General features: G+C 36.4%; 1 protein-coding gene across 1 annotated transcript in view; it reads left to right on the top strand.

Annotated features, from left to right (window-relative positions):
- MALRD1 (MAM and LDL receptor class A domain containing 1) overlaps window positions 1–24,578 on the top strand; it is a 794,826-nt gene that overhangs the window by 272,976 nt on the left and 497,272 nt on the right. Inside the window, exons 21-22 of the mRNA XM_044915239.1 lie at window positions 2,184–2,360; window positions 5,160–5,322. Of these exons, the coding sequence (XP_044771174.1) occupies window positions 2,184–2,360; window positions 5,160–5,322 (340 nt within the window). The remainder of the gene's footprint in view (window positions 1–2,183; window positions 2,361–5,159; window positions 5,323–24,578) is intronic.

The following is a 24,578-nucleotide window of genomic DNA, read 5'->3' as shown; positions in this document are numbered from 1 at the left end:
TTTCTTTCTTTCTTTCTTTCTTTCTTTCTTTCTTTCTTTCTTTCTTTTTCTTTCTTTCTTTTGTCTTTCTTTCTAGGTCGCTGAAGGAAGCAGAAGATCTGCTTAACTTCTTGCTGTAGTTCACAATGGGAGGCTTCCATACAAGGAGAGCTGGAAGTTTCCAGCATAGATTATAACTTAGAGAGGCTGTTTCTTTCTGAGTTTTATGCTTTAAAAGACCACTTGTCTAGAGATGTAGATCATTGTCAACTTCTTCCATAAAATGTTGATATTTTGATTTATCTCCTATATGCTTCAGTCTTAGCTCTTAATTACTTCAATTACAGTCTCTTGCTTTGGTTTATTAGTTGCCTGGAATTAAAGTAAAAGCTTAGCTGTTCTCTTCCATGCCAGAACCACCTGCAAATCATTCTTCACACTAATGCCAGAAAAGTATTTCTTAAAGTGGAAATTGTATACTTTGGCATTTCTCCACTGCTTTTTATATTTATTTCAAACTCCTAAATTGGTCCCACTTAGCTCTTTATGATGTGCTAATTGTCTCCCAACAAGTTCCACATCTAGTGACTTTATCACACACATTCTTACTCTGTCACAAGATGTTCTCTATGCCAAATTCTCACAGCATTCCAAAAACAATGGGCCAGTATATTTCTCTGCCTTCACACAAATCTTTGCTCATTGCCCAAAAGGACCTTATACCCATTTTCATCTCACCAGCAACTCATCTTTTAAAGCTAAAAACTTGGGATGTCTGGGTGGCTCAGTTGATTAAGCATCTGTCTTTGGCCCAGGTCATGATCTTAGGGTCCTGGGATAGAGCCCTTTGTGGGGCTCTGTGCTCATCAGGGAGTCTGCTTCTCCCACTCCTTCTGCCCCTCCCCATGCTTGTGCATACACTCTCTCTCTTTCTCCCTCATATAAATAAATAAAATCTTTTAAAAAAATAAAGCTAAAAGCTGAAGACATTACTTTTCCAGGAAGTATTCCCCGCCTCCTATCTAATGTATGCTTTTCATGTGTTCTCCATATGCTGTACAGTCTTCCAGTTGTCCATCTGTTCATTCACTCACCCATCCATCCATCCGTCCGTCCGTCCATCCATCCATCCATCCATCCATCCATCCGTCTTTCCATCTGTCTATTCAGTCATTTCTAAGTGATGATAGTGTGCTCACCATGTACCATGGTCTGTGAATTATGCTCTGAATGCAAGAGTGAAAGGATAGGTGTCATTCTTGCCTCCATGGTGTTATACTCTTTCTCATAAATGTATCCTATGGAACTGTAATGAAAGATTTACCTGAGTGCCTTATCCACTACTCAGTGAATTATTTTACAGCAGTGATGGCATATTTGCCTTTCAATCTGTTGTACCTACCATGTCCATGACACGGGGTGTTATTAATAAATGTTGCTTGAATAACTTACTGTATAAATTAGCTTCTATAAATTTCTTCTAAGCTCTGTAATTTCAGAAATTATTATCTTAATTATATAAATACTTCCAGATGAATCTCTGTCTTGCAACCTTGAATATGTGAGGGCTGGTGAAACAAGGATGAGGAGTTGCTGGATTAATTGTTACAATGGAAGAGCAAAGTTTATTTACCTAGTGGACTAGAAGGTTTAACCAGACCTTAACTCTGATTCCTAATGCCAGTATCTGGGACTCCCTTGATTCCCAGTGATCCTAGCCCTGTCCTTGACAGCCCCTCCCATTTATTCAGTGAGTTCTGAACAGTTTTTCAGTAATTTCTATCTGCACCTTCATCTATTTATATCCAGTTATTTGTTGTTGCTAAGACCGAGGACTCCAACTTATATGCTTATGTAAAATTCAGCATATTACCAAAGACTGCCAAATATTCTTTGTAATATTCAATGTGAAACATACTAAGAAAAGCTTATTGTGTAAAATCTTTTTTTTTTTTAAAGATTTTATTTATTTATTTGAGACAGAGAGAATGAGATACAGAGAGCATGAGAGGGAGGAGGGTCAGAAGGAGAAGCAGACTCCCTGCCGAGCAGGGAGCCCGATGCGGGACTCGATCCCGGGACTCCAGGATCATGACCTGAGCCGAAGGCAGTCGCTTAACCAACTGAGCCACCCAGGCGCCCTATTGTGTAAAATCTTAAGTGGAAAATTACTGAATTATGCCTGTATGTTATCTCTTATCAAGGTACTTTGCCAGTGGACCTCCCAACTCCACCAGAAATGTCAGCTCCAGTAACATTACCCCCACACAACTGTATAGACGATGAATTTGTTTGCAAGTCTGATGGTCACTGTGTTGAAAAAATCCAGACATGTGATTTTAGATATGACTGTCCTGACCAATCAGATGAATCATTCTGCGGTAGGTGAATTCCTATTTTGTATTAAACATAGCATAAAACAGATAAGACAATACTAGTATAATTTTTAAGTAGCATGGCCTCGTGTCCTAGTTAGAAATTTTCAACTTGACTTAGAGCAGGTTCTTAACATAAGAGTTGTTTGTATAGAAAATTATAGTGGAAGAATCAGCATGCATTCTTCTATGATGCTCAACAAGAGGCAAGTGTTTTTAAATTGAAGTTTTGGATTCAAAACACTTGTTTCATGGACTTTACTTGACTCTGGGACTATAATTGACCTGCTCTTTTATATACCCCCTGTTTGTCTCTATTCTACTCCTCACACTCATGAAACAGGAATGTTTAAAGTGGAAGTAGTACTCTCAAATTAGATGAATTTGTTCAAATTTTGCCAGTGCCAAAATAGATGAATACTACGTTAAATATGTAGAATTCATAAGAACCAATGCTAATATAGATGGGCCCTTCCTCACCTGTGTCCCTATTGAAAGATGGTTTTTACTTTTTGGCATCTGCCAATCTATGGCTTTTAAGGCAAATTTTTAATTTAGAAGTGAACGTCTCAACTGGAGATACAGTCTTAGAGGAGAAAAATTGATCTGTGTCTGCATGGGCAAAGCACAAGATCAGAAGAAGTGAACACTTTTGCTATTTTTTCCCCTTCCCCACTATTTATTGGATGGTATATGAATTTCCTATACTATAATATTTCTCAAGTGTCTGGATGATATGAAGGGTTCAGACCAGGCAGATAATACAGAGTGTAGTGAAACTCTATTCTGTCTTCTGTCAGCATTATGTAGAAATTCTAAACCTTGAAAAGTCAAATAAGGTTCATATTTATTTTAGCTTAGAAAAAGAAATGCTTCTTAATGTACAAATACACAATAAATTAACTAACTTAGCTAGACCCCAAAACTCATAAAATCAAAGCTAACTCACTCTGTGGATGAGACGAGATAGTAATTAACTCACGTTGGCTAAGGGTACATACGGTGCATTGCAGATGGGAGATAATATAATGGAAAGTGTTGTGGTATTCAGACTTCCTCGTGGGAAGGCCAAATCCTGTTATGATCATACATAAGTTGTATTTCTGAAAGTTTACACAGAATTGAGTTAATTACACCTAATGTGTATCTTTAGTGAATACTGACTTTCTTCTTTGTTCAACTTTGCAATTTTAGTTACGTCATTTATGGTGGAGTGGGCAATTTTGATACAGTTCTTGAAATGTCCTGAATGAACATCTCCTATGAAATTATTATTTTAAAATCACGGGGTTATTAATTTACTATGAATACACATGAACTGAATTATTACTCTGAACAATTATGTGATCTTTCTTCTTCCATCTTTTTGTAAGATGAACTATTATATAATAAATCTGCCTGTTATCTATGGTCTTACATTTTCTAATGCTTTTTATTGTATGAGGAACATAACACGAGAGCTACCCTCTTAACAAATTTTTAAGTGCACAATATATTATTGTTGACTATGGGTACAATGTTGTACAGCAGATCTTCGAGCTCATTCATCTTGCTTGACTAAAACTTTATGCCCTCTAATTTCAAAAAAAATCTATGATTCTTTTCTTTTTTAATGATATGAAGAAGAGAATCCTATTGAATTTTAAATCTCCGGGGGGGTGGGAGATGAGGTAACTGGGTGATGGGCATTAAGGACCCTGGGTATTATATGCAACTGATGACTCACTAAACTCTACCTCTGAAACAAATGAAAAAAAGAAAACAATTTTAAATCTCTTCACAAGATAAATATAATTATATGATCACTAGTAATGTCAGAGATTAAATGACACACTTGAATGTTATGATTAAAAATCACTTTTTTTTTTTTGATGGAGTGTTTTCTTCTCAAACTTTACACTAAATCATGAACTTGAGTTTCTAAAAGATGGTTATGGTTTTCCAACATTGCTTATGCCATTTAAAAGCTGGAGTCTTCTACAGTCTACATAGGAACAGTGGAGAATTTAAGACAGACAGACACATGGACATGTTCAGAGAGAGAGGAAGAAAGATCATTTCACACACAGCCTAGGTATTTCACAAATCACTGGACATGTAATTTCATATGATATTAGGATACAGTCATTACAAGAATATTGAGAACTTTCAAGGAAAATACTATTGATTTGAACTTAAGTAGTTTGGAATTTGAACTAACCCCTTCAAAGGCTGAGCTGAAGTTTAGCTTTGTCAAAAGAACAGACTCACCAGAGGTTGGTAAGCAATGTCAGTGTTATGTGAGAAGAGACTGGCAATGCCTAGATTGCTATTTGAGGACCTAATTAAAATCTCACCTCCTTTTCAGAACAAATTCTTTAGTATATGCATTTATTTCCATTTATAGCTATTGTAGATATTTCAGTATAGTACATGTAGATTTCTTTAAAACTCTTCTAGTGATAATACAAATCATTTGTCTAATTATTTTCATTATGCTTAAAAGATAATTGAAAAAAAGAAACCCAACAGTAAGACAGTGCTTGATATAGTAGAAATTGCCATTTATTGACACTTTTTTTTTAAGATTTATTTATTTATTTGACAGAGAGAGACACAGTGAGAGAAGGAACACAAGCAGGGGAAGTCGGAGAGGGGGAAGCAGGCTTCCCGCTGAGCAGGGAGCCCAATGCAGGGCTCGATTCCAGGACCCCGGGATCATGACCTGAGCCGAAGGCAGACGCTTAATGACTGAGCCACCCAGGTGCCCCTATTGACACATTTATTGTGATTAGCTCATCTTGTCTTTGTTCTACTCTATTCAAGCTACGAAAGTTTGCAGCTTTGAAGAAGGAAGCCTGTGTCAATGGTACCAGCCAATCCCAGAAAACCTAATTCAAGATTCGAACACTTTCAGATGGGGACTTGGTAATGGAATCAGTATTCATCATGGGGAAGAAAATCATAGGCCATCGGTGGATCATACAACGTAAGTGACCACATACTTTGAACATGTCTCTTAGGAACTATGTGTTAAGCAGTTCTCAAATTATTGCCACACCATCTTACCCTAAGCCAATGAATGATGAATTTACAGACTAAATGGGCTAAGTGTACTCTTTCATATAGAACTGAGAAAAAAAATACAGCTATTCAGTTAAAAAAGCTGTGAATGGGGGCGCTCAGTCGGTTAAGTGTCTGCCTTCAGCTCAGGTCATGATCCTGGAGTCCCAGAATTGAGCCCCACATTGGGCTCCCTGCTCAGCGGAGAGTCTGCTTCTCCCTTTCTCTCTCTGCCTCTCACCCCACTTGAGTCTGCCCCTCCCTCTGCTCCTTAACCCCATTTGTGCTTTCTCCCAAAATAAATAAATAAAATCTTTAAAAAAAAAAAAGGAAAAGCTGGGGCACCTGGGTGGCTCTGTTGGTTAAGCGTCTGTCTTCGGCTCAGGTCATGGTCCCAGGGACCTGGGATTGAGCCCCGCCTTGGGCTCCCTGCTCGGTAGGAAGCCTGCTTCTCCCTCTCTCACTCCCCCTTCTTGTGTTCCCTCTCTCACTGTGTCTCTCTCTCTCAAATAAATAAATAAAATCTTTAAAAAAAAAAAAAGGAAAAGCTGTGAATGCTCTTATAAAAGTCGTAGAAACTAGAGAAAAGCGTAAGAAAAATAATTTGTAATATCACCACTCATTGAAAAACACTGTTATTATGTTGTTTTAAGATTATCTATTCAGGGACATCTGGCTGGCTTAGTCAGTAGAGCATGTGACTCTTGATCTCAGGGTCGTGAGTTCAAGCCCCATGTTGGGCTTGGCGCCTACTTAAAAAATTAAAAAAAAATTTTTTAAAGAAATTAAAAAATAAAATTATCTATTCCTTCCTTCCCCCGCCCCAATTTTTTCTCTGTTTCCTCCTTTTGCAGCTCCTATTTCTCCTCACCGCTTTTTTCCTTCCTCTTCTAGTCTTTGATCTTCATTGTCATTTCTTTTAGTCTTTTTTTTCCAAGGCTTCATAACTCATACCTTTCCCTGTTTTATAGGCCACAAATATGTTGAGTGCTTCCTTCTTATCAGATCCCATCCTTCATTCTTTCCTCTTAATGGTTTCATGGAAGTACTATTGAAGACAGCAAAGGGATCCCCATTTATATTACAGAGAATGTTTTCAAAACCTTTATGCCTTCACACCTCCCCTCAGTTGAAGCTTCAAGAGCCCCCCTTCTATGGCTTCTGTTTCAAAGAAAACTAACAGTGGTATGTCTACTACCCATCAGTTGTTGCCTTGGCCAACAAGACCTGGTACTCGAAGAGAGCCACAATATCTTCTGGGCTGACTTTTTTACTTTGGTTTTCTGATCTCTCTTTTGTTTTATTTTGTTAAAACGGTTCCAGTATTACCATCATTTGATTTCGATATTAGCAGTCATGTTGCCCAAAGTATGTAGAGTGGCAGATATGAATACCAAGTGTTTTGATCGCATTCAACAGTTGGCAGTTAATTTTGGAGATTTCAGTATACAAATTTTCCTTCGGCTACTTCTGACTCCTAGAAAAGCAAAGAGCAATTTCAGAAGGTTTCTCTGGCACATCCAAACAAACCACACTGCATTAATAATCTGTATTTCTATCAAGAAAAAGGCAGACTAGAATCTCCCTCCTATGTGATAAAGGTCTGAATGGAAACGTGGTAGCATATTATAAGCACAGTGATATAATTGGCTTTTAACTTCCTTGTCTCTCTCCTCGCCTTCTCTGCACCCCCCCATAGACTGCACATTCTCTGAGTAATCACAGGGTCTGTGGCTTCCCTATTTATTGCATTATTTCTAAATGATTGATACATAAAAAGTCTCCATAATTATTTGTTGAATGAATTAGTTGATGATTAGGACCTGTATATTTGTGCTTTATAATTATAGGCTGCAAAGTAACAAAAATTAAATTTTAAATAAGAGTATTTATTTATTTATTTTAAAGATTTATTTATTCATTTGACAGAGAGAGAGTGCACGCACAAGCAGGGGGAGTGGCAGGCAGAGGGAGAGGGAGAAGCAGACACCCCGCTGAACAGGGAGCCCGATGTGGGACTCGATCCCAGAACCCTGGGATCATGACCCGAGCGGAAGGCAGACACTTAACTGACTGAGCCACCCAGGTATCCCTAAATAAGAATATTTAAGAGTCAGATAATGTTTAATAGATGTGCTCTACATGACAATGAATCTGGAGAAGGGAGTGGTCCCTAAGCTTGTATCTCCCCTAGCCATCTTCCCCTCTCCTCTCTAGGCTCCTTCTGCAGCCAAGGAAGGTTTGACATTTTTACTTTGTCCTAAGAAATAGTTTTTATGCATCATATATCCATCCTATTCAGTGGCTTATAGCAAATCTCCAAGCTCCATTTTCCAAATTTTATTTTTTTATATTTAAAGGGAAGCTTTTTCTAACTTAGAAAATACTTTTCTCTCTCAGATGTGTGGCTCCAGAAATTTAAAGCCAGGTTTTTAAGCCCATTGTGTTTGAAATAGTTTACAAGACCCAATTTTGAAAATCAAAAAGCTCTGCACTAATTCTTTCTTCGTCTTCATATTCTGTGATCTCAATTCTCCTTAAGGCAAAGATGGGTTCAGGCTCAGGTTGGTGAAAATCATTCATAAACAAGCGCAAAAGAGAAAGAGCACATTTGTATATTTCAAAATATTGTCTCACTTCATATAATGAAGTGAATAAAAAGTCTCACTTAATGAAGCAATAAAAAGTCTAGGGAAGTCATGGTGGTGTGGGAATATGTAGGGAAGTTTTCATTGTGTAGTCAAATCTTAGATAACATCTTTTTTTTTTAAAGATTTATTTATTTATTTTAGAGAGAGAGGATGAGGGGGCAGGGGACAGAGGGAGAGAGAGAATCTCAAGCCGACTTGACGCCCAGTGCAGAGCCTGATATAGGGCTCAATCCCATGACCCTGAGATCCTGACCTGAGCCAAAACCAAGAGCCAGATACAACCGACTGTGCCCCCCACACGCCCCTTAGATAACATCTTAATATGTGTGTTTCATCATGAAAATGTAATAGCAAAAGCTAAAAGAAGCGATGTTCCAAGTGACATTCTACCATTTGGTCTTCACACTTTAATGGACTTACTTGTAAGCCTTTCTACCTAAGTATCTGAAGGGAACTTTGTGGTCCAAAAAAAAAGAGGTACATCTTTAGTTTTCACTTTGTTTGTGGAGAGTACAGCTGCTTTATTCAACACTTTGATATGACTTAGAAAAAGGTATCACTTCTTCTTGGGCTGGGGATGTGCAGGCATGGCCTTGAGACAGGGCTTGGTGAGTGGATTCTTTCTACACCCTGCTCAGCAAGGCCCAACTAAGGGCACCTAAGCATGATTTTTACCTAGGATTGAAATCAAGGCACATAGAAATCAATACTGTTCTCAGCTGTACTCCAGTGAAATAAAGTAAATGCTTTCAGTGTAAATATCATCAGTTGCAATTTGCATGTTCTTTTGAGATTGGGGTTGGGTGAAATTTCCATTTCCTTTAACTTACACAGTGACAGGGAACATTTAATTGAAAAGTTATTTTTTTAGTGTTTTGGAAAAAGAAACATAATGTAGTAAAAAAGAAAAGAAAAAACCAGAAGAAAATTGAGTTTATATCCATTTGCATACCGGGTACTACTAGGGAACTTGGCAAAAACATTAGTCCTACTCAGTTGAGAATTTTTTTAATTGCTTAAAATTGAATTAAGATATTTGGATCACCTGGCACCTGAGCTTCGAAGCTAATTCAAATTTAAATATGTTTAGAATATTGTAGATTTGGAATTGTTGTGTCATGACCTGATGGAAACCAAGAGTTAGATGCTCAACTGACTGAACTCCCCATTTGTAGTTTTATATGATCTCAGACTTCTCTACTCTGACCTCCAGCATCAGTTTAATTAGCCTAGTCTTTTAGCTCAGGCAATTTTACCATAGCATGTAAATTGGTTTATAGCTAAGTACCATAAATTTATAATGGTTTTTATCTCCTAGAAGGAGACTGTGTTTGATCCAACTTACTTATTTTTACTGCAAGAACCCAAGGAGAGCAAGGTTTTGAGTTCTTGGCCCTTAAATCAATTTTTTTTTTTTTAACTAAATGCCCATTTGTTGGTTAAATGAGGTTTAATATTAAGATTTATCTGGAGTATCAAATCATCCCCGCAGGCAAAATTAAGTTCTCCACACTTCATTGTTGATACGGAATGATGTCTAGGGGAATATGTATGCTTATTCTAGGTTAGTGGTTTCTAACTGTATTCATAGAAGCCTTAGAGAAGTTTCTCAAAATGGCGATCAAGGGCCACTGTCAATTTATATATACACAATATATTTAAATGCAGATTCTGAAACACTTGAATCAAAATCTCAAGGAGTACATCTGGCAATCTGTATTTTAGTGTAATTCCTAGAAGGTTCTAGGACCTCACCCCTAGAGGCCTCCATGGCAGGAAGTGGGGAAGGTATTGCTGAAAGAGGACAGCTTTCTCACTTCCTTTTTCCAGTTTTGGTCAGAGCAGATTGATTTTTCTCTAAATCTAGTGACTAATTACAAAAATAGTACAAAATTTTTCAGGACAAAGAAACGAAATTTTGTTCTAAGGTAATTGAATTTAAAAATAAAATGAAATTTGTGTCTTGAAAAATAACTGTTATATTTGAAAAATAGCATGTGAGAAATATCTTTACCCTCAGGGGGCGCTGGGTGGTTCAGTCAGTTGAGTGTCTCACTCTTGGTTTCCACCAGGTCATGATCTCGGGGACAGGATGAAGCCTGGTGTCGTGGGATGGACTTAGCCCAGAGTCTGACTCTCCCTCTCCCTCCTGCTCACTCTCTCCCTCTTTGTCTCTCAAATAAATAAATAAAATCTTAAAAAAAATATATATCTTTACCCTCAGTTAATCTAGAAGACATGTAATTTCAAGGCACCCTCTACATTGCTCCATTCATTCTATAATACCCAACATTTTTTCTCAGACCTTTTTGCCTCTGGAAAAGACAGATACTTTAAAATACATTGGATTTTAGTTTGCTTACAGATTGTTGAGAAACTATTTGAATATGAACTATCTCATTAAAAATGCAGATTAGATAGAACACAGTTCCTTAAGTGTGTCGTTTGTAAAGTAGGAGTATTTTTCTTAGATTTTTCTTTTTATTTCATGACACTAGTCATTGTCTTTCAGGTAGAAATGAGTTATAGCCCCCACTGTTGGAAATGCACCTACCTTCTTATGCATTTGTGGAGGCTTAACATCATTATAAACTAAAAGCCACATAAATAATGCAAACTGTCCCTGTGACATAACCTTGCATATCATCATGTATCTAAGTGCTGGATGTAAATGTGGATAAAAGCTTCAGTAAAACTGAAAATATTTTAATGTTTTCTGCTCTGCAACAATAACAATTTCCAAAGCTTTAATCTCTTAGACATTAAATACTAGAATTATTGCTTTCTCCAAGCCTTCTTTGGTAAGAAGATAAGCTAGTGTTTTATAAGCCAATTTAGATGCTTTAGCACTCTCTCAATATAATTTCTAAAAGATCCAGTTTTATGAATCTAGAATAATGGTTAAATACCAGGCTTTAGTAACACTTTTGCTGAAATAAAAATAAAAGTGCAAACAGTCAAAATCTAAATTAACTGTAATAATTTTCTCTTAACTGTTGTAATACTTGTGGGAAGCGGCATTTCTGGCCATGTTGCCACAGGACTGAATATAGTTGGACCTCTAAAGCACAAGAAAAATTGCTTCTATTTACATTGTCCTTGAGTTAAGCACCTATTCGTTATATTTGCATACATTAATAATTTGTGTTAATGAGCTGAATTAAATCATTTTAATTTTAATTTTATTCCAGGGTATTTTAGCTTGGTAAGTGATTTTAAAAGTTAACTACCATGGCTTAAAAACACGGAGTTTGGGGGCCTGGGTGGCTCAGTCGGTTAAGCGTCTGCCTTTGGCTCAGGTCATGATCTCAGGATCCTGTGATCGAGTCCCACATTGGACTCCCTGCTCAGGGGAAAGCCTGCTTCTCTCTTTACCTCTCCTGCTCCCCCTGATTGTGCTCTTTCTGTCAAATAAATAAATAAGACCTTAAACAAAACAAAACAAAACAAAACAAAACATGGAGTTTAAGAAAAATCTTTGCTGAAAGTACTATTTGCAGACCATACCTAAAATAACAAATATACAATGGTTAGGTGGTATATTTGCTATGCATGCTAAAGTTTTAATAATAAATTCATCATGCAGTGTACGATTTTATGTTGTTATCAAAGATCACTGTTTAATAAAATAATTTTATATTATGGTTATAACTGCATTCAGAAGTTAATTAAAAATTCATTTTCATTGTATAATTTTAAAATATGCTTTTCCTTTAACTATGTTAAAATGAAAAAAATGTAGTTTTATTCTATTTCCTGCGCAGAACTGTTATTGTTAGACAAGATCTAGAGGAAACATCGAAGAGCTTTATTGCCTGAAAGATGCGGAGATAGTCTTGGGTAGGCACATAATTTGTTCTGTTAGGCATGTGTTTTTTGAGCCCCTAGAAAGAATAGAAAACTTAATCACACATGGAACCAGCATATGCATGAATAGATATGTAATGCTCAGGGGAAAGTGTTACTTGCTGAAACAGAGGTCCACTGGGAGGCTCAGCTAACTTGTCAAGTCTTCAGGTCTGTCTTGGTTGTGTATGTGTCTTTAATAACACTTGAAGGCAGTCTTGGAGTCTCTGTTTTTGGATGTTATTGGATAATACAAATGAACTAAGATAATACTATTGGTAAAGACCACATACTGACTCTCTTAAGAATTTCTTAACTTTTTAAATTTCTACAAAAATTCTTTCCTTTTACCACAAAAGAGAAAATTAATTTTTATTGTAGGAAAATGTTTAAATATAGGTAGGAAAGATAAACCACATCAGTGATAATTATACCACCATGATAAAAGCGCACATGATAAAAGTGTGTGAATGTCTATGCAATCAACCACATCACTTTCAATTAATACAATAAATAAAATTGTTTTCAGTTAATCTGCTTTTAATTTTACATACAATCTGTAAACAACTATTCACCAATACTTTTAAAGGGCCAATAGTATTCCATTAAATGGATGTACCATGATTCACTAATTCAGTTCCTCACTATTAATTTATGAGTTGCTTTTGACTATACACAAATTTAATCAGTCTTTACTGAACAATGTGTGCAAAGTTTGCACACATTGCAGATTATATCCGAAGAGTAAAAAAAAAATAGAGTAGAATTTTTATCTTATCATTCATTTTTAACCATTTGATATATAAATTACTCTTCAAAAATGTACCTTTTTTGCAAGAAGTACATGAGTATGTCTATTTTTCTTGTACGCTTGCCAAACACTATTTTTTTCACAGTTTCAATTTAAAAATATGGTTAAAGTAGCAGCTAATTTCTTCAGTACTAATCAGGGTAATCAAGTTTGTGTGTATGTGTGCCTTGTCCATTAGTATTTGTGTGTGTGTGTGTGTGTGTGTCTGTATTTCCTGTTTGTGCTCTTTGCTTGGTTTTCAGTAGGTAGTGCTTATTATTTTTCTTACTGACTTACACGATCTTTTAAAGCATTGAGGCATTTTTTTTTATCTGTTATGAATATTGCAAAGCTTTTCCCCAATTTTTATTGGCCTTTTATTAGTTTATACTGTTTTTACATTTCAGAATTTTCAGGTTGTACATGGTATGTCTGCCACCTGTATCCTTTATAGTTTCTCTTTTTGTTATTTTTTCCAGAATGATATTTTTTCCTCAGGTTTATTGAGTTATAAGTGACATATAACATTGTGTAAATTTAAGGTGTATAATGTGATTATATTGGGAAATGATTACTACAATAAGGTTAGTTAACACATACATCATGTCACAGCTACTGTTTTTAGGGTGTGTGGTGAGAACATTTAAGATCTACTCTCTTAGCAACTTTCAAATATACAGTACATTATTGTTAACTATAGTCACCATGCTGTATATTATATCCCTAGAAGTTATTTATCTTGTAGCCATTTCCTCCATCCCGCCGTCCCTCTCTTCCTGGTGAACACCATTTTACTATCTATTTTTATGAGTTCGGTTTTTATAAATACCACATGTAAGTGAGCTCATATGGTATTTTTATCTTTCTCTGTCTGACTTATTTCACTTAGCATAATGCCTTCAGTATTCATCCATGTGGTCCCAAATGGCAAGATTTCTTCTTTTTATGGCAAATAATATTCCTCTGTGTGTGCACAGTATGTGTGTGTGTGTTTGTGTATTACACACCATGCTTCCTTAATGCATTCATTCGTCAGTGGAGACTTAGGGTTCTTTACATATCTTAGCTATTGTGAATAATGCTGCGATGAACATAGGGGTGTACGTATCTCTTAGAGATACTAATTTCATTTCCTTTGGGTGTATACCCAGAAGTGGGATTGGTAGATTGTATGGTCGGTCTGTTTTTAATTTTTTGAGAATCCTTCATACGGCTTTCATAATTACTCACCAATTTGCATTCCCACCAACAGGGAAGAAGGATTTCCTTTTCTCCACTTCCTTGCCAGCATATGTTACCTGTTGTCTTCTTGATGATAGTCATTCTAACAGTTGTGAGGTGATGTCTCCTTATGTTTTTGATTTGTGTTTCTCTGGTGATTAGTGATGTTAAGCACAATTTCATGTACCTCTTGGCAATGTGGATATCTTCTTTGGAAGAATGTCTATTCACGTCCGTTGGCCCTTTTTAAATTGGATTATTTGTTTTTTTTTTTTTTTTTTTTTTAATATTGAGTTGTAGAGTTCCTTAAATATTTTAGATCTTAACCCCTTATCAGACATATGGTCTGCAAATATTTTTTCCCATTCTTTAGATTGCCTTTTCATTTTGTTAGTAATTTTTTTTGCTGTAAAGAAGATTTGTTAGTCTGATGTAGACCCACTTGCTTATTTTTGCTTTTTTTGCTTGTGCTTTTGGTGTCATATCCAAAAAATCATTACCAAGACCAACATCAAGGAGTTTTTACCCTGTGTTTTTTTCCAGGAATTTTATTTTTCATTATATGTGGGCTTTATTATGTGGAGGTATGTTCCTTCTATACCCAGTTTTTAAAGAGTTTTTAGTCATGAAAGGATGTTGAATTTTGTCAAATGCTTTTATGCATCTATTACAAGAATCATGTGATTTTTATCCTTCATTAAATTAATATGTGTATCATATTTATTGACTTGCATTTTGTTGAGCCTGCTTTGTATCCCAGGGATAAATCCCACTTAATCATGGCATATAATCCTTTTACTGTGCTGTTAATTTGATTCATTTTAGTTTTTTGAGAATTTCTGCATTTATGTTTATCAGGGGTATTGGCCTACAGTTTTATTATCTTTTAGTGTCTATATGGCTTTGTATCAGGATACTGCTGGTTTCATAGAATGAATTTGGGAGTATTCCTACCTCTTCAGTTTTTTTTGGAAGGGTTTCAGAAGGATTGGCTTTAATTCTTTAAATTTACTAGTGTTTGGTCAAATCCATGAGTGAAACCATCTTGTCCTGGGCTTTTTCCTGCTGGGAGGCTTTTGATTACTGATTCAATTTCTTTACTCATTCTTAGTCGGTTCAGATATTCTGTTCCTTCTTGATTCATTCTTGGTAGGTTGCATGTTTCTAGGAATTTATCCATTTCTTCTAGATTATTCAATTTGTTGATATATAATTGCTAGTAGTTTCTTCTGATATTTTGGAATTATGTTGTTTCAGTTGTAATATCCTTCTTTCATTGATAATTTTATTCATTTGAGTCTTCTCTCTTTTATTTTTTTCTTGGTTAGCCTAGTGAAAGGTTTGTGCATTTTGTTTCCTTTTTCAAAAAGTCAACCCTTAGTTTTTTGGTCTTTTCTTTTGCTTTTTTTTTTTTTTTTTATATTTCATTTATTTGTGCTCTAATCTTAATTATTTTTTTCTTTTGTTAACTTTGAATATAATTCAAGTTCCTTGACATGTCAACTTGGATTGCTTATCTGAGATCTTCCTTTTTTTTTAATGTAGGTGTTTATAACTGTAAGCTTTCCTCTTAGAAGAGCTTTTAATGCATCTCATAAATTTTGTATCGAGATTTTTTTAAAATTTCTCCTTTGATTCATCATTTGTTCAGGATCATGTTTTGATTTCTATGTATTTCTGAATTTCCTAACTTTCCTCCTGTTATTGGTAGCTAGCTTCATACCATTGTGGTCAGAAAAGACATGTGATATAATTTTAATTTTCTGGAATTTGTTAAGACTTTTTTTGTAGCTGAACAAATGTTCTGTATGGACTTGAGAAGAATGTGTATTCTGCTGTTGGATGGAATGTTTCATATATGTCTGCTGTCTATTTGGTCTATAGTGTTCAAATATCACTATATAGTGTTAACTCAAATAGCAATATATAATCATATAACATAGTCATATGTTATATAGAGTCATATATATATATTCAAATAACACTGTAGTGCTCTTTATTTTTTGATTTCTGAGTAATCCATCCATTATTGGGTGTGGAATATTAAAATCCCTCACTATTATTGTATTGTTTATTTCTCCATGTAGTTCTGTTATTATTTGCTTTATATATTTATATGTTCTAATGCTGAATGCATAAATATTTATAATTGTTATATCACTTGTATCAATTATTCCCTTTATCATTATACAATGACCTTCTTTTTGTGTCTCTTGTGACTGCCACCCCTCCTCTCTTTTGGTTACCATTTGTATGGAATCTTTTCTATCCCTTCACTTCCAGCCTAGGTGTGTCTTTAAAACTAAATCTCTGGTAGGCAGCATATAGTTGGATCTGGTTTCTCATTTTTTAACCATTCAGCCTCTCTAAGCCTTTGGATTGGAGAATTTCATCCACCTGTGTTTAAAGTAATTATTGATAAGTAGGGTCTTACTATTGCCATTTTGTTAATTGTTTTCTCACTGTTTTGTAGCTCCTTTATTCTGTTCTTTATCTCTTGTTGTCTTTTTGTGATTTGATGACTCTTTGTGGTGGTGTGCTTTGATTCTTCTATCTCAGTATTTTGTTTATCTACTACAGGTTTTTCTTTTGTTGTTGCCATAAGGCTTACATAAACTATCTTACAGTCTCAGCATTCTCTTTTAAGCCAATAATAGGTCACTTTGGGGCTCGGATGGGTCAGATGGAAGTAACTGTGGGCAGGAGGGGCTTGCTATTAGGGTCTCTAATGAGGGGAGGCTCCTGTCTATTCTCTGAGATGGGAGTCCTTCTGGCTGAGTTCTGTGGTCAGGTGAGCCTGCTGACTCAGCTTGGCATTCAAAGCTTGGCTGGCTCCCTCATTGGGTGGCTGTTGGTTTGGCTCCATGGTCAGGTGGAGCCACTAGCTGGACTCAGCATTCACCTCTGGTTGGCTGGGGTCACAGGCTGTGTTACCTGGCAGAGTGGTGCTACTGGTTGGACTCTGAGTTTGGGTGGGGCTGCAGGCTGGGGCTGCAATTGGGCCTGGTTGGGTGAGGATGCAGGCTGTGCTCCCCATCCAGATGTGCCTCTGGCATGACTCAGCATTCATATAAGGCCTCTTTAGGATTAGGTAGAACCTCAGGCTATGCTCAGCAGTCAGTCAGGGCCGTGGGCTGGGTTCATTCCAGTGCTGAACAGGGCCATTGGTTATGCTCTACGTCCTGGCAGTACTCTACGTTGAGCTTCAAGGCTGCCCATGGGCACTATTCAGGTGTCCTGGTTAGGCTCAACAGTTGGACAGAGCTACTGGATTGGCTCCCTGTCTGGGTGGGGTCATAGCCTGGGCTGTGGGACCTCCCAGGGCTCACTGATTAGGCTCCCTGTCTGGGTGGGGCAGAAGCAGTGTTGGATTGGGTTGCTGACTTCCTTCCCTGTGTGGGCGGGCTATAGAATGGGCTCTATCTTTAGGGCCCTTTGGGTGGGGACCCAGACCCAAACCTAGCCAGTTGAGCTCCCTGGCCAGAGAGAGTCATCATCTGTAATGTTCTGTAAATGGGAAGAGCCACTGGTTAAGATCTCTGCTCAGGTACTTCCACCAACAGGACCATAGCTCACCATGATCCCTGCATTAGTTGCTATGAACTCCTTTTCCCTCTCCGTCTCTGATACCTGGACGTCTGACCCGACTTATTTCTCCAGTGATCCCTGTGAGATGAGACCTAAGTGGGCATCCTTAGAAGCACCTGTACCACTGGGGAAGCTGGATGCCCACTTTGGGCTCATTTTCACACTGGGGAAACCAGAGGTTCCTGGGGGTACATCTTGGTGCCATACTGTGCTGGCTTTGGGAAGGGGTGATTGGGTCAAAGTGAAACTGCACCTTTTACCCTTCAAATGCATTTTGTCTTTTTTTTAATGAGCCAAGGGTGTACTTCAGCCTCACTCCTGGTTCTGGGATGCCTTGTTTATAGATACTTGCTCGTTGGTCTTTCTCTGAGGGGACTGAACAGAAACCATTTTTCCTGCCATCTTGCTGACATCACTCCATCTTTTATGCTTAGAAAGGCCTTCTATATCCATGTTCATATAAAATTCTATATCCATGTGAAGTCCCCCCTCTGGCACATTCTCTATCCATGTATTTCCTACTGTATGTCAGTAGTTTCAGCATTTCACAATTATGTCCTTAATTCATTTGACAACTTATTTTGGTAAATGTTATGAGAAAAAAACACCTCTTTTTCCTTAATAACTAATCAGTTTAACACCTTCTAATATAGGCATGCCTTGCTTCACACATATTTTGTTTTTTACAAATTGAAGGTTTGTGGCAACCCTGCACTGAGCAAGTCTCTTGGTGCCATTTTTTTTTCCAGCAGCATTTCTCACTTCTTGTCTCTGTCACCTTTGATAATTCTTGCAGTATTTCAGACTTTTTCATTATTACTTGATTTGTTATGTGGATCTATGATCAGTGATTACAGCTCACTGGAAACTCACATGATGGTTAACATTTTTAGTAATGAAGTTATTTTAAATTTAAGGTATATACACTGTGGGGTTTTTTTTTTGACATAATGCTGTTGCACACTTAATAAACTACAATATTGTGTAAACAATTCTTTTGATTTACTTTATTGAAATATTTGCTTCATTTTGGTGGTCTGGAACTGAGCCACAATATCTCTAAGGTGTGCCTATAAACGCAGTCTGGCTTGATTTACTATACTTTGTCACTGAAAGATGTATAGCCCTAGGTAGCAAAATCCACATCCTGATCCTGGTGTCTTTCTGTTACTAGCACTTAATGATGTCCATGTTGAGTAGAATCAGTCAAAGCCAAGGCTCTCTCTGTCACATGTAGCCAGAGATCTGCTTTTATGTTGCCCCTTCATTAAACTATGCACCTGCTTACAGCTGTACACCCAGCAATGAATGCGTGTGACTACATTCATCCAACTTACCTTACTAGTTTGCTGTGACATGGGAATCTCTCCCTTCAGAAACAACTGGCTGTTTCCATCTTTCAGAATTAGCCCTGCCATGTTCAAGAACCAACTTTTCTTTTAATATAACAACTAAAGGGAGCTAACATAAATATTCAGGGTGACTCTTGGCCTATGTCTTCTGTGATACTTCTCTAATTCTAATTTGATGCCTTGTTTTTGAAGAGTATTCCCAGCCTCTGGGTACCCCATTTCCTTCAGGTTTGGGTTATTTGATTTTTCTATCCAAGCTACTACAGACTTGGAAGTAATGCCCTTGGACCCGGGTCTGTGGCCATCACTCTAATTCCTACTGAGATTGATTCTGATGTGGGAACCAGAGGATTTGCCAATAGGTGGCTGTGTAGAACAGAGTTTCAGTTCTTGTGTTAGTTTCCAGTGCCTGCTGTAACAAATTATCACAAACTTGGTGGCTTGAAACAGCAGAAATCAATTTTTCCCAGTTCCAGAGGCCAAAAGTCTGAAATAAGTATCACTGGGCCCAAATCAACATATTGGCAGGGTACTCCCCCTCTGGTTGCTGCTGGGATTGCTTGGTTTATGGTCACTTCCCTCCATTTTCTGCCTCCAGGGTCACATTGCCTCTTCCTCTAATGTGTCTTGTCAAATTTCTCTGCCTTACTTTTGTAAAGACATTTGTGATTGCATTAAGAGTTCCTCCATTAATCCAGGATAATTGCTCCATCTCAAGATTATTAATTTAACTGTATAGGCTTTGCTATATAAGATATCAGGTTTTACAGGTTCCAGGGTTTGGGACCTGATATCTTTGGGGGCCATTATTTAACTTACTGTAGTGAACAAGTGAAATCAAATAACACTAGGTTTAGCCCCAGAGCCAGCATTCATTAACTGTGTGGAAATAGGTGATGGGGCAGACTTTCTGCGTTTTAGTTTCTTCATCTGAAAAAAATGGGCAAAAGACTACTATCTCATATAGTTATTGTCAGCTACAAGTAAGAAAATGCATGCAAAACAAAAACAATGATCAAAATACATGTCTCATAATGCAACATTAAATGTTAATTCTTATGTTATGATAGAAGATTGGAAGGATACGTTGGATCAAATTGTAGGGAGCCATCTATACTACACTGAGGAGTTTAATATTGGCAGGGGTGGGGGGCAGTTGGGGCATACAGGAATCATTTAGGTTCTTCATACAAATGAATCAGAAGATAATAGAAGGGCACTGAAATTAATTCTGGTATCTGTAGACAGGATTGAGAAAAGAAGAAAGAGGGAAGAAAATGAAGTTATTGAGGGGGGTTTATTAACATGAACTGAAGAGAAACAGTATTTCTGGAAAGTAAAGACCTTATATGTCTTCCCCAGGCCACAAGTTTCAGGAAGGTAGAAGCAATGCCATTATTTTTACCTATATGATGAACGACTGCCACTCTAGAGTACTAAAGAATTTTCTGTTTGTACCATACCTTCACCCCCAGTACATTATAGATTACTATCAACTGTAATGGGAGGGGGATGGGTCTCCAAAACAGAATAAAGAAATTCACAAAAACAAAGGGTGCTACTTAGGAAAGATGAAAACAAGGTGTGTAGGTAAAGAAGTAAAATTAGCTTTTGCTTCTGAGGTTGGCATCATACCTGATGGCATGGAAGACCGTGTGAAAAAATACTATGGGCAAAATTGTCTAGAAAATAACATTACTGATACCCCAAAGCAAAGCCATTGTTTTTAATTCTAGGGGCACTGAGTATTTATATCAGAGTTATATTAGATGAGAATCTTGACTAGAAGTTGCTGGGAAAGTGGAGAATGTATTTTGCTGTGCTCAAGATGCCAAGAAGGAGATGGTACCATTTAAGCTTTAGAATGTTAAGTAAGCTCTATCTGCAAGTGGAGAGCAGGGGTGGTTGAGACAGAGAAAGAGAACTTTCTTCCTGACTTTAGTTATAATTTATTTTAGTGATATACTGTATGGTTGTCCTTATTTTACAGATATTTGGCATTAATTCCAATAATTGAATTTTCTGCATATATCCATGTGGGTTTATTTTCCTTCTACTAGATTGCAAGTCTCATTAAGAATCCAGTGGCCTTAATATTTTCCCTTTCCTGTCTTTCTTAAATATCAGCACTAAGAAAAGGGCTTTGAAAATGCTTTTGAGTCTACATTATAAAGCGGCTTCCTAAAATTTAGCCAAATGCATCTTTTATTATAATCTGCATTCTTAGATAATTTTATTCTAATGGAAACATTTCTTCCCCTGTGCCTGCTTGATTTAGTTCTTTCAATTTGACATTTTAATCTTCATTATAAACATTATTAATTTAGTTTAGTATCTTCAGTCACCAAGGAGTACCATAAAAGTGGGTTTTTAAACTTCTGTCCATTTAGAAGAAACTCACTGAATTGAATTTCAACTTTTCTGGAGATTTTGAGATACTGAAATAAATTGAACAAAAATTAACAAAGTCTCCATGAGGCTTAGTATAAAAAAATACATGGTGAACTCTAATAGAGCACTAAAGGAAGCTCTGTTATCTCCTCCATTTACTGTGTATTCATTCAGTAGACACAGAAATACAAGGGAGGACAGTGCATTTTCTTTATGGAGTGAAGGTTTTTGCTTAAATCTAATGCTTGTGTTTTGTATGTTAAAAGGATATTTAGGGGCGCCTGGGTGACTCAGTCTTTTAAGTGTCTGACTGTTGATTTTGGTTCAGGTCATGATATTAGGGTTGTGAGATAGAGCCCCATGCAGGGCTCTGCACTCAGTTCAGAATCTGTTTGAGATTCTCTCTCCCTCTCCCTTGCCCCATCCCCACTCATGTGTGCACGTGCTCTCTCTCTCTCAAATAAATAAATAAATCTTTAAAAAATAAAAATGAAAAATAAAGATATTTGTTTGCAGGATTTTATGACTTTAATGCAGCCATCCAAATATCTCTGACATTAAGAACATAAATTAATTCCTGAGAGTTATGTGATATTTGAATTAAACCATAAACTAGGAGGAAAGGTAGTTTTCATTTAGTAACGCTATCTGGCACAGACCTTTTCTCTGAGGTACTATTTACATTGATCTTACAAAGTCTGTCTCTTAAAACTGCAGTCATAATGAAATTCAAAGTGTAGTTCCTTTATCTCATGGATTTTTTCAGCAAGGTTGCTATTTAGAACTAATTTTCTTCAAGTTTTTAGTGACCTTACTATCCAAGAAGAGTAGTTTTGCCTTACTTATCAAGGGGGCAGATCTGATTAATTTATTAAAAAAAATAGTTGATTACAAAAAAAAAGTTTATATTTTGTTCTACTTTATGGGCTAATAACCAAAGGACAGAAGATTGAGGTGTGACATAATAAAGAACATAATATTATTTTTTCATGCATTAATGAATATATCTCTCTCCATAGATTGACTCTGTAGTATTTATTTAAAAGGTATCTATACAAATACTTTGAATGCCTTTATAAAAAAAGCATGCATAGTCTTATACATAATAGGTACTAACACCAACGTGCTTACCAGTTCATAGATAATATAAATGTGTTGGCTAATGGAAAGAATTATTTCTGCTTTAAATCCTTTTCTCTAGAGATTTCAGGTGATTTATTTATCAGTAGTAAATTTTAAATTGAATAAAAATAAATTATGTCTATGGGTTATACTTAAAACCTACCTTTAATTTGCCTATTTCAAAGAATAATACCTAAATAGTTAAGTGAATGATGTTGATGAAAATGGGGTTAAATGCCAGGTTTCTAAGTAAATTCTGACATTTCAGTAGGTATGTGTCTTTCAGCATGTCCTCTCTGACTACACAAAGCTAACAGGGAGGTCTGATAAATGAAAAGTAATGGCTTTCATATAAAGAAGCATCTTCGAAATGAAAGCAATACTAATTGAGTATTTATTGTGTGATAGACTGTGTGGATGCCTTTCATGTATAATCGCATTCAGTCCTCACAGTGAACTTTTAGGGGGTAGTATAATTATTCCTGTTTTACATGTGAGCAAAGCAAAGTTTAGATGTTAACCAGGTTGCCTATGAGCCCACAGTTTAAGAAGCTTGAGAACTGGAACCTTGAAATCCAAATCCCACAGATGCTAAAGTCTGTGCTCTTCAACACCGTCCTACATCTTCATGAATCTCTCCTGCTTAAAAGCTAAGCATTTCAAAGATTTATGACGTGATTTGATTGCAGTTTTATGCCACAGGAGATGCGAAGAGAGAAAAAATGGTAGTCTATAAATAGTTCTGAAGAAAGAGGGGAGAGAAGATCAGTCAAGTGTTAGTGATGGTGACCTGGAGAGAAAACAGTAATCAGGAAATGTCCAGTGCCCCAAACTGTTCTTGCCTGCCTTCTTTCCTAACGTCCAGACCCCAAATTTTGTGGTTATGAGCCAATCAAAGTGATCTCATTCTGCTTTGCTGAGGATTTTTTTTTAGTCCTGTGCTTCTCAAGCATGCATCAGAATCACCTGGAGAGCTTGTTCAAACACAGGCATCTTGGGCTCACTCTAGAATTTCTGATTAAGTGGGTCTAGGGTAGACCCTAAGAATTTACATTTTTAAGAAGTTCCCAGGTGACATGGTTCCCTGGGAACCACACTCTGTGGTCTCATTTGTTTAGTCAAGATCTGATTGTCCAAATTGGCAGCATGTTGGAATTACCTGGAGACACAGTTAAAAGCTACTGATATCCAGGTGTCATACAGATAACTCAAAACACCAGCTCCAGGGATTATTTTCTGCCCTGATTCTCATACAGGAATGGGCATAATTGATAACTTTTCACATTATCAGCATCCTATTGTATTGAGAAATGTAGCCCATCAACAGTGGAGTGTATGTGTATTCCTACCACTGTAGAAAATCACTGATGCCAAAGGGGTAATGCAGCAGCTTTGGTTTTGTGCTCCCTTTAGGTTCTGAATTATAATTATGCTTCCCTGTTTATATTGGCTCATTAAAAGCTCTGAATCAAATATTTAATCTCATGTTAGTGATTCTGTGAAACTTACAGAATGCATTTTGTGATCTAGTTTTATTTGTGACTCCATGTAGTGTTTCAACCCATATTTTATATATATTTGTGTGTGTTTTAGTTTATGATACTATACTTTATCATATGTATTTTTGTAAATAGCATTATATTTTGATAACAAGGTGAGATTTTAAAATTAATAAAAATTAAATTAAGGAAGTACAAGTAATATTAATGCTTTCAGAAGTATACTAGTTCTGTGAACTTTGTTTTAATTGGAATACTTTATTATTTACTTATAATTGTTTTCACTTTCATGAAGTAATTTCATTCTCCTCATTATTTGGCATAAAATAATTAGAGTTCTTAAAACTCTACAATCATAAGATTAAAAGAGAGTATATATAGATGATTTCTATAGGCAACGGAAAATGGGGTATTTTTATTTGTGGCATAACAATACAAGTAATGCAGTTTCTAGGATAAAAAGGCTTGGGTTCAGATTTTAGATTTTAAACACTATATCATTGCTGTTTCTCAGAATTGTCTCTATGTATCTAGTAAAATTTTTATAAGAATGTAGTTACTACATAGACTGCTTCATAAATATGAAAGCTATAAGATGATATTCCCTAAGAAATGTTACTTGTGAAGGCATGTTAAAATGTAATTTAAGAGATATTTTTTTACACGACTTATGTGGAATGTTTTATGCTAGTAACAGAAGGAGATGAAAGGATCTTAAAACT

Source organism: Neomonachus schauinslandi, chromosome 5 (genome assembly GCF_002201575.2).
Source record: "Neomonachus schauinslandi chromosome 5, ASM220157v2, whole genome shotgun sequence".
NCBI lineage: Eukaryota > Metazoa > Chordata > Mammalia > Carnivora > Phocidae > Neomonachus > Neomonachus schauinslandi.
Note: the sequence above shows the minus strand (reverse complement) of the source record. Positions and strands in the feature narration are given on the sequence as shown.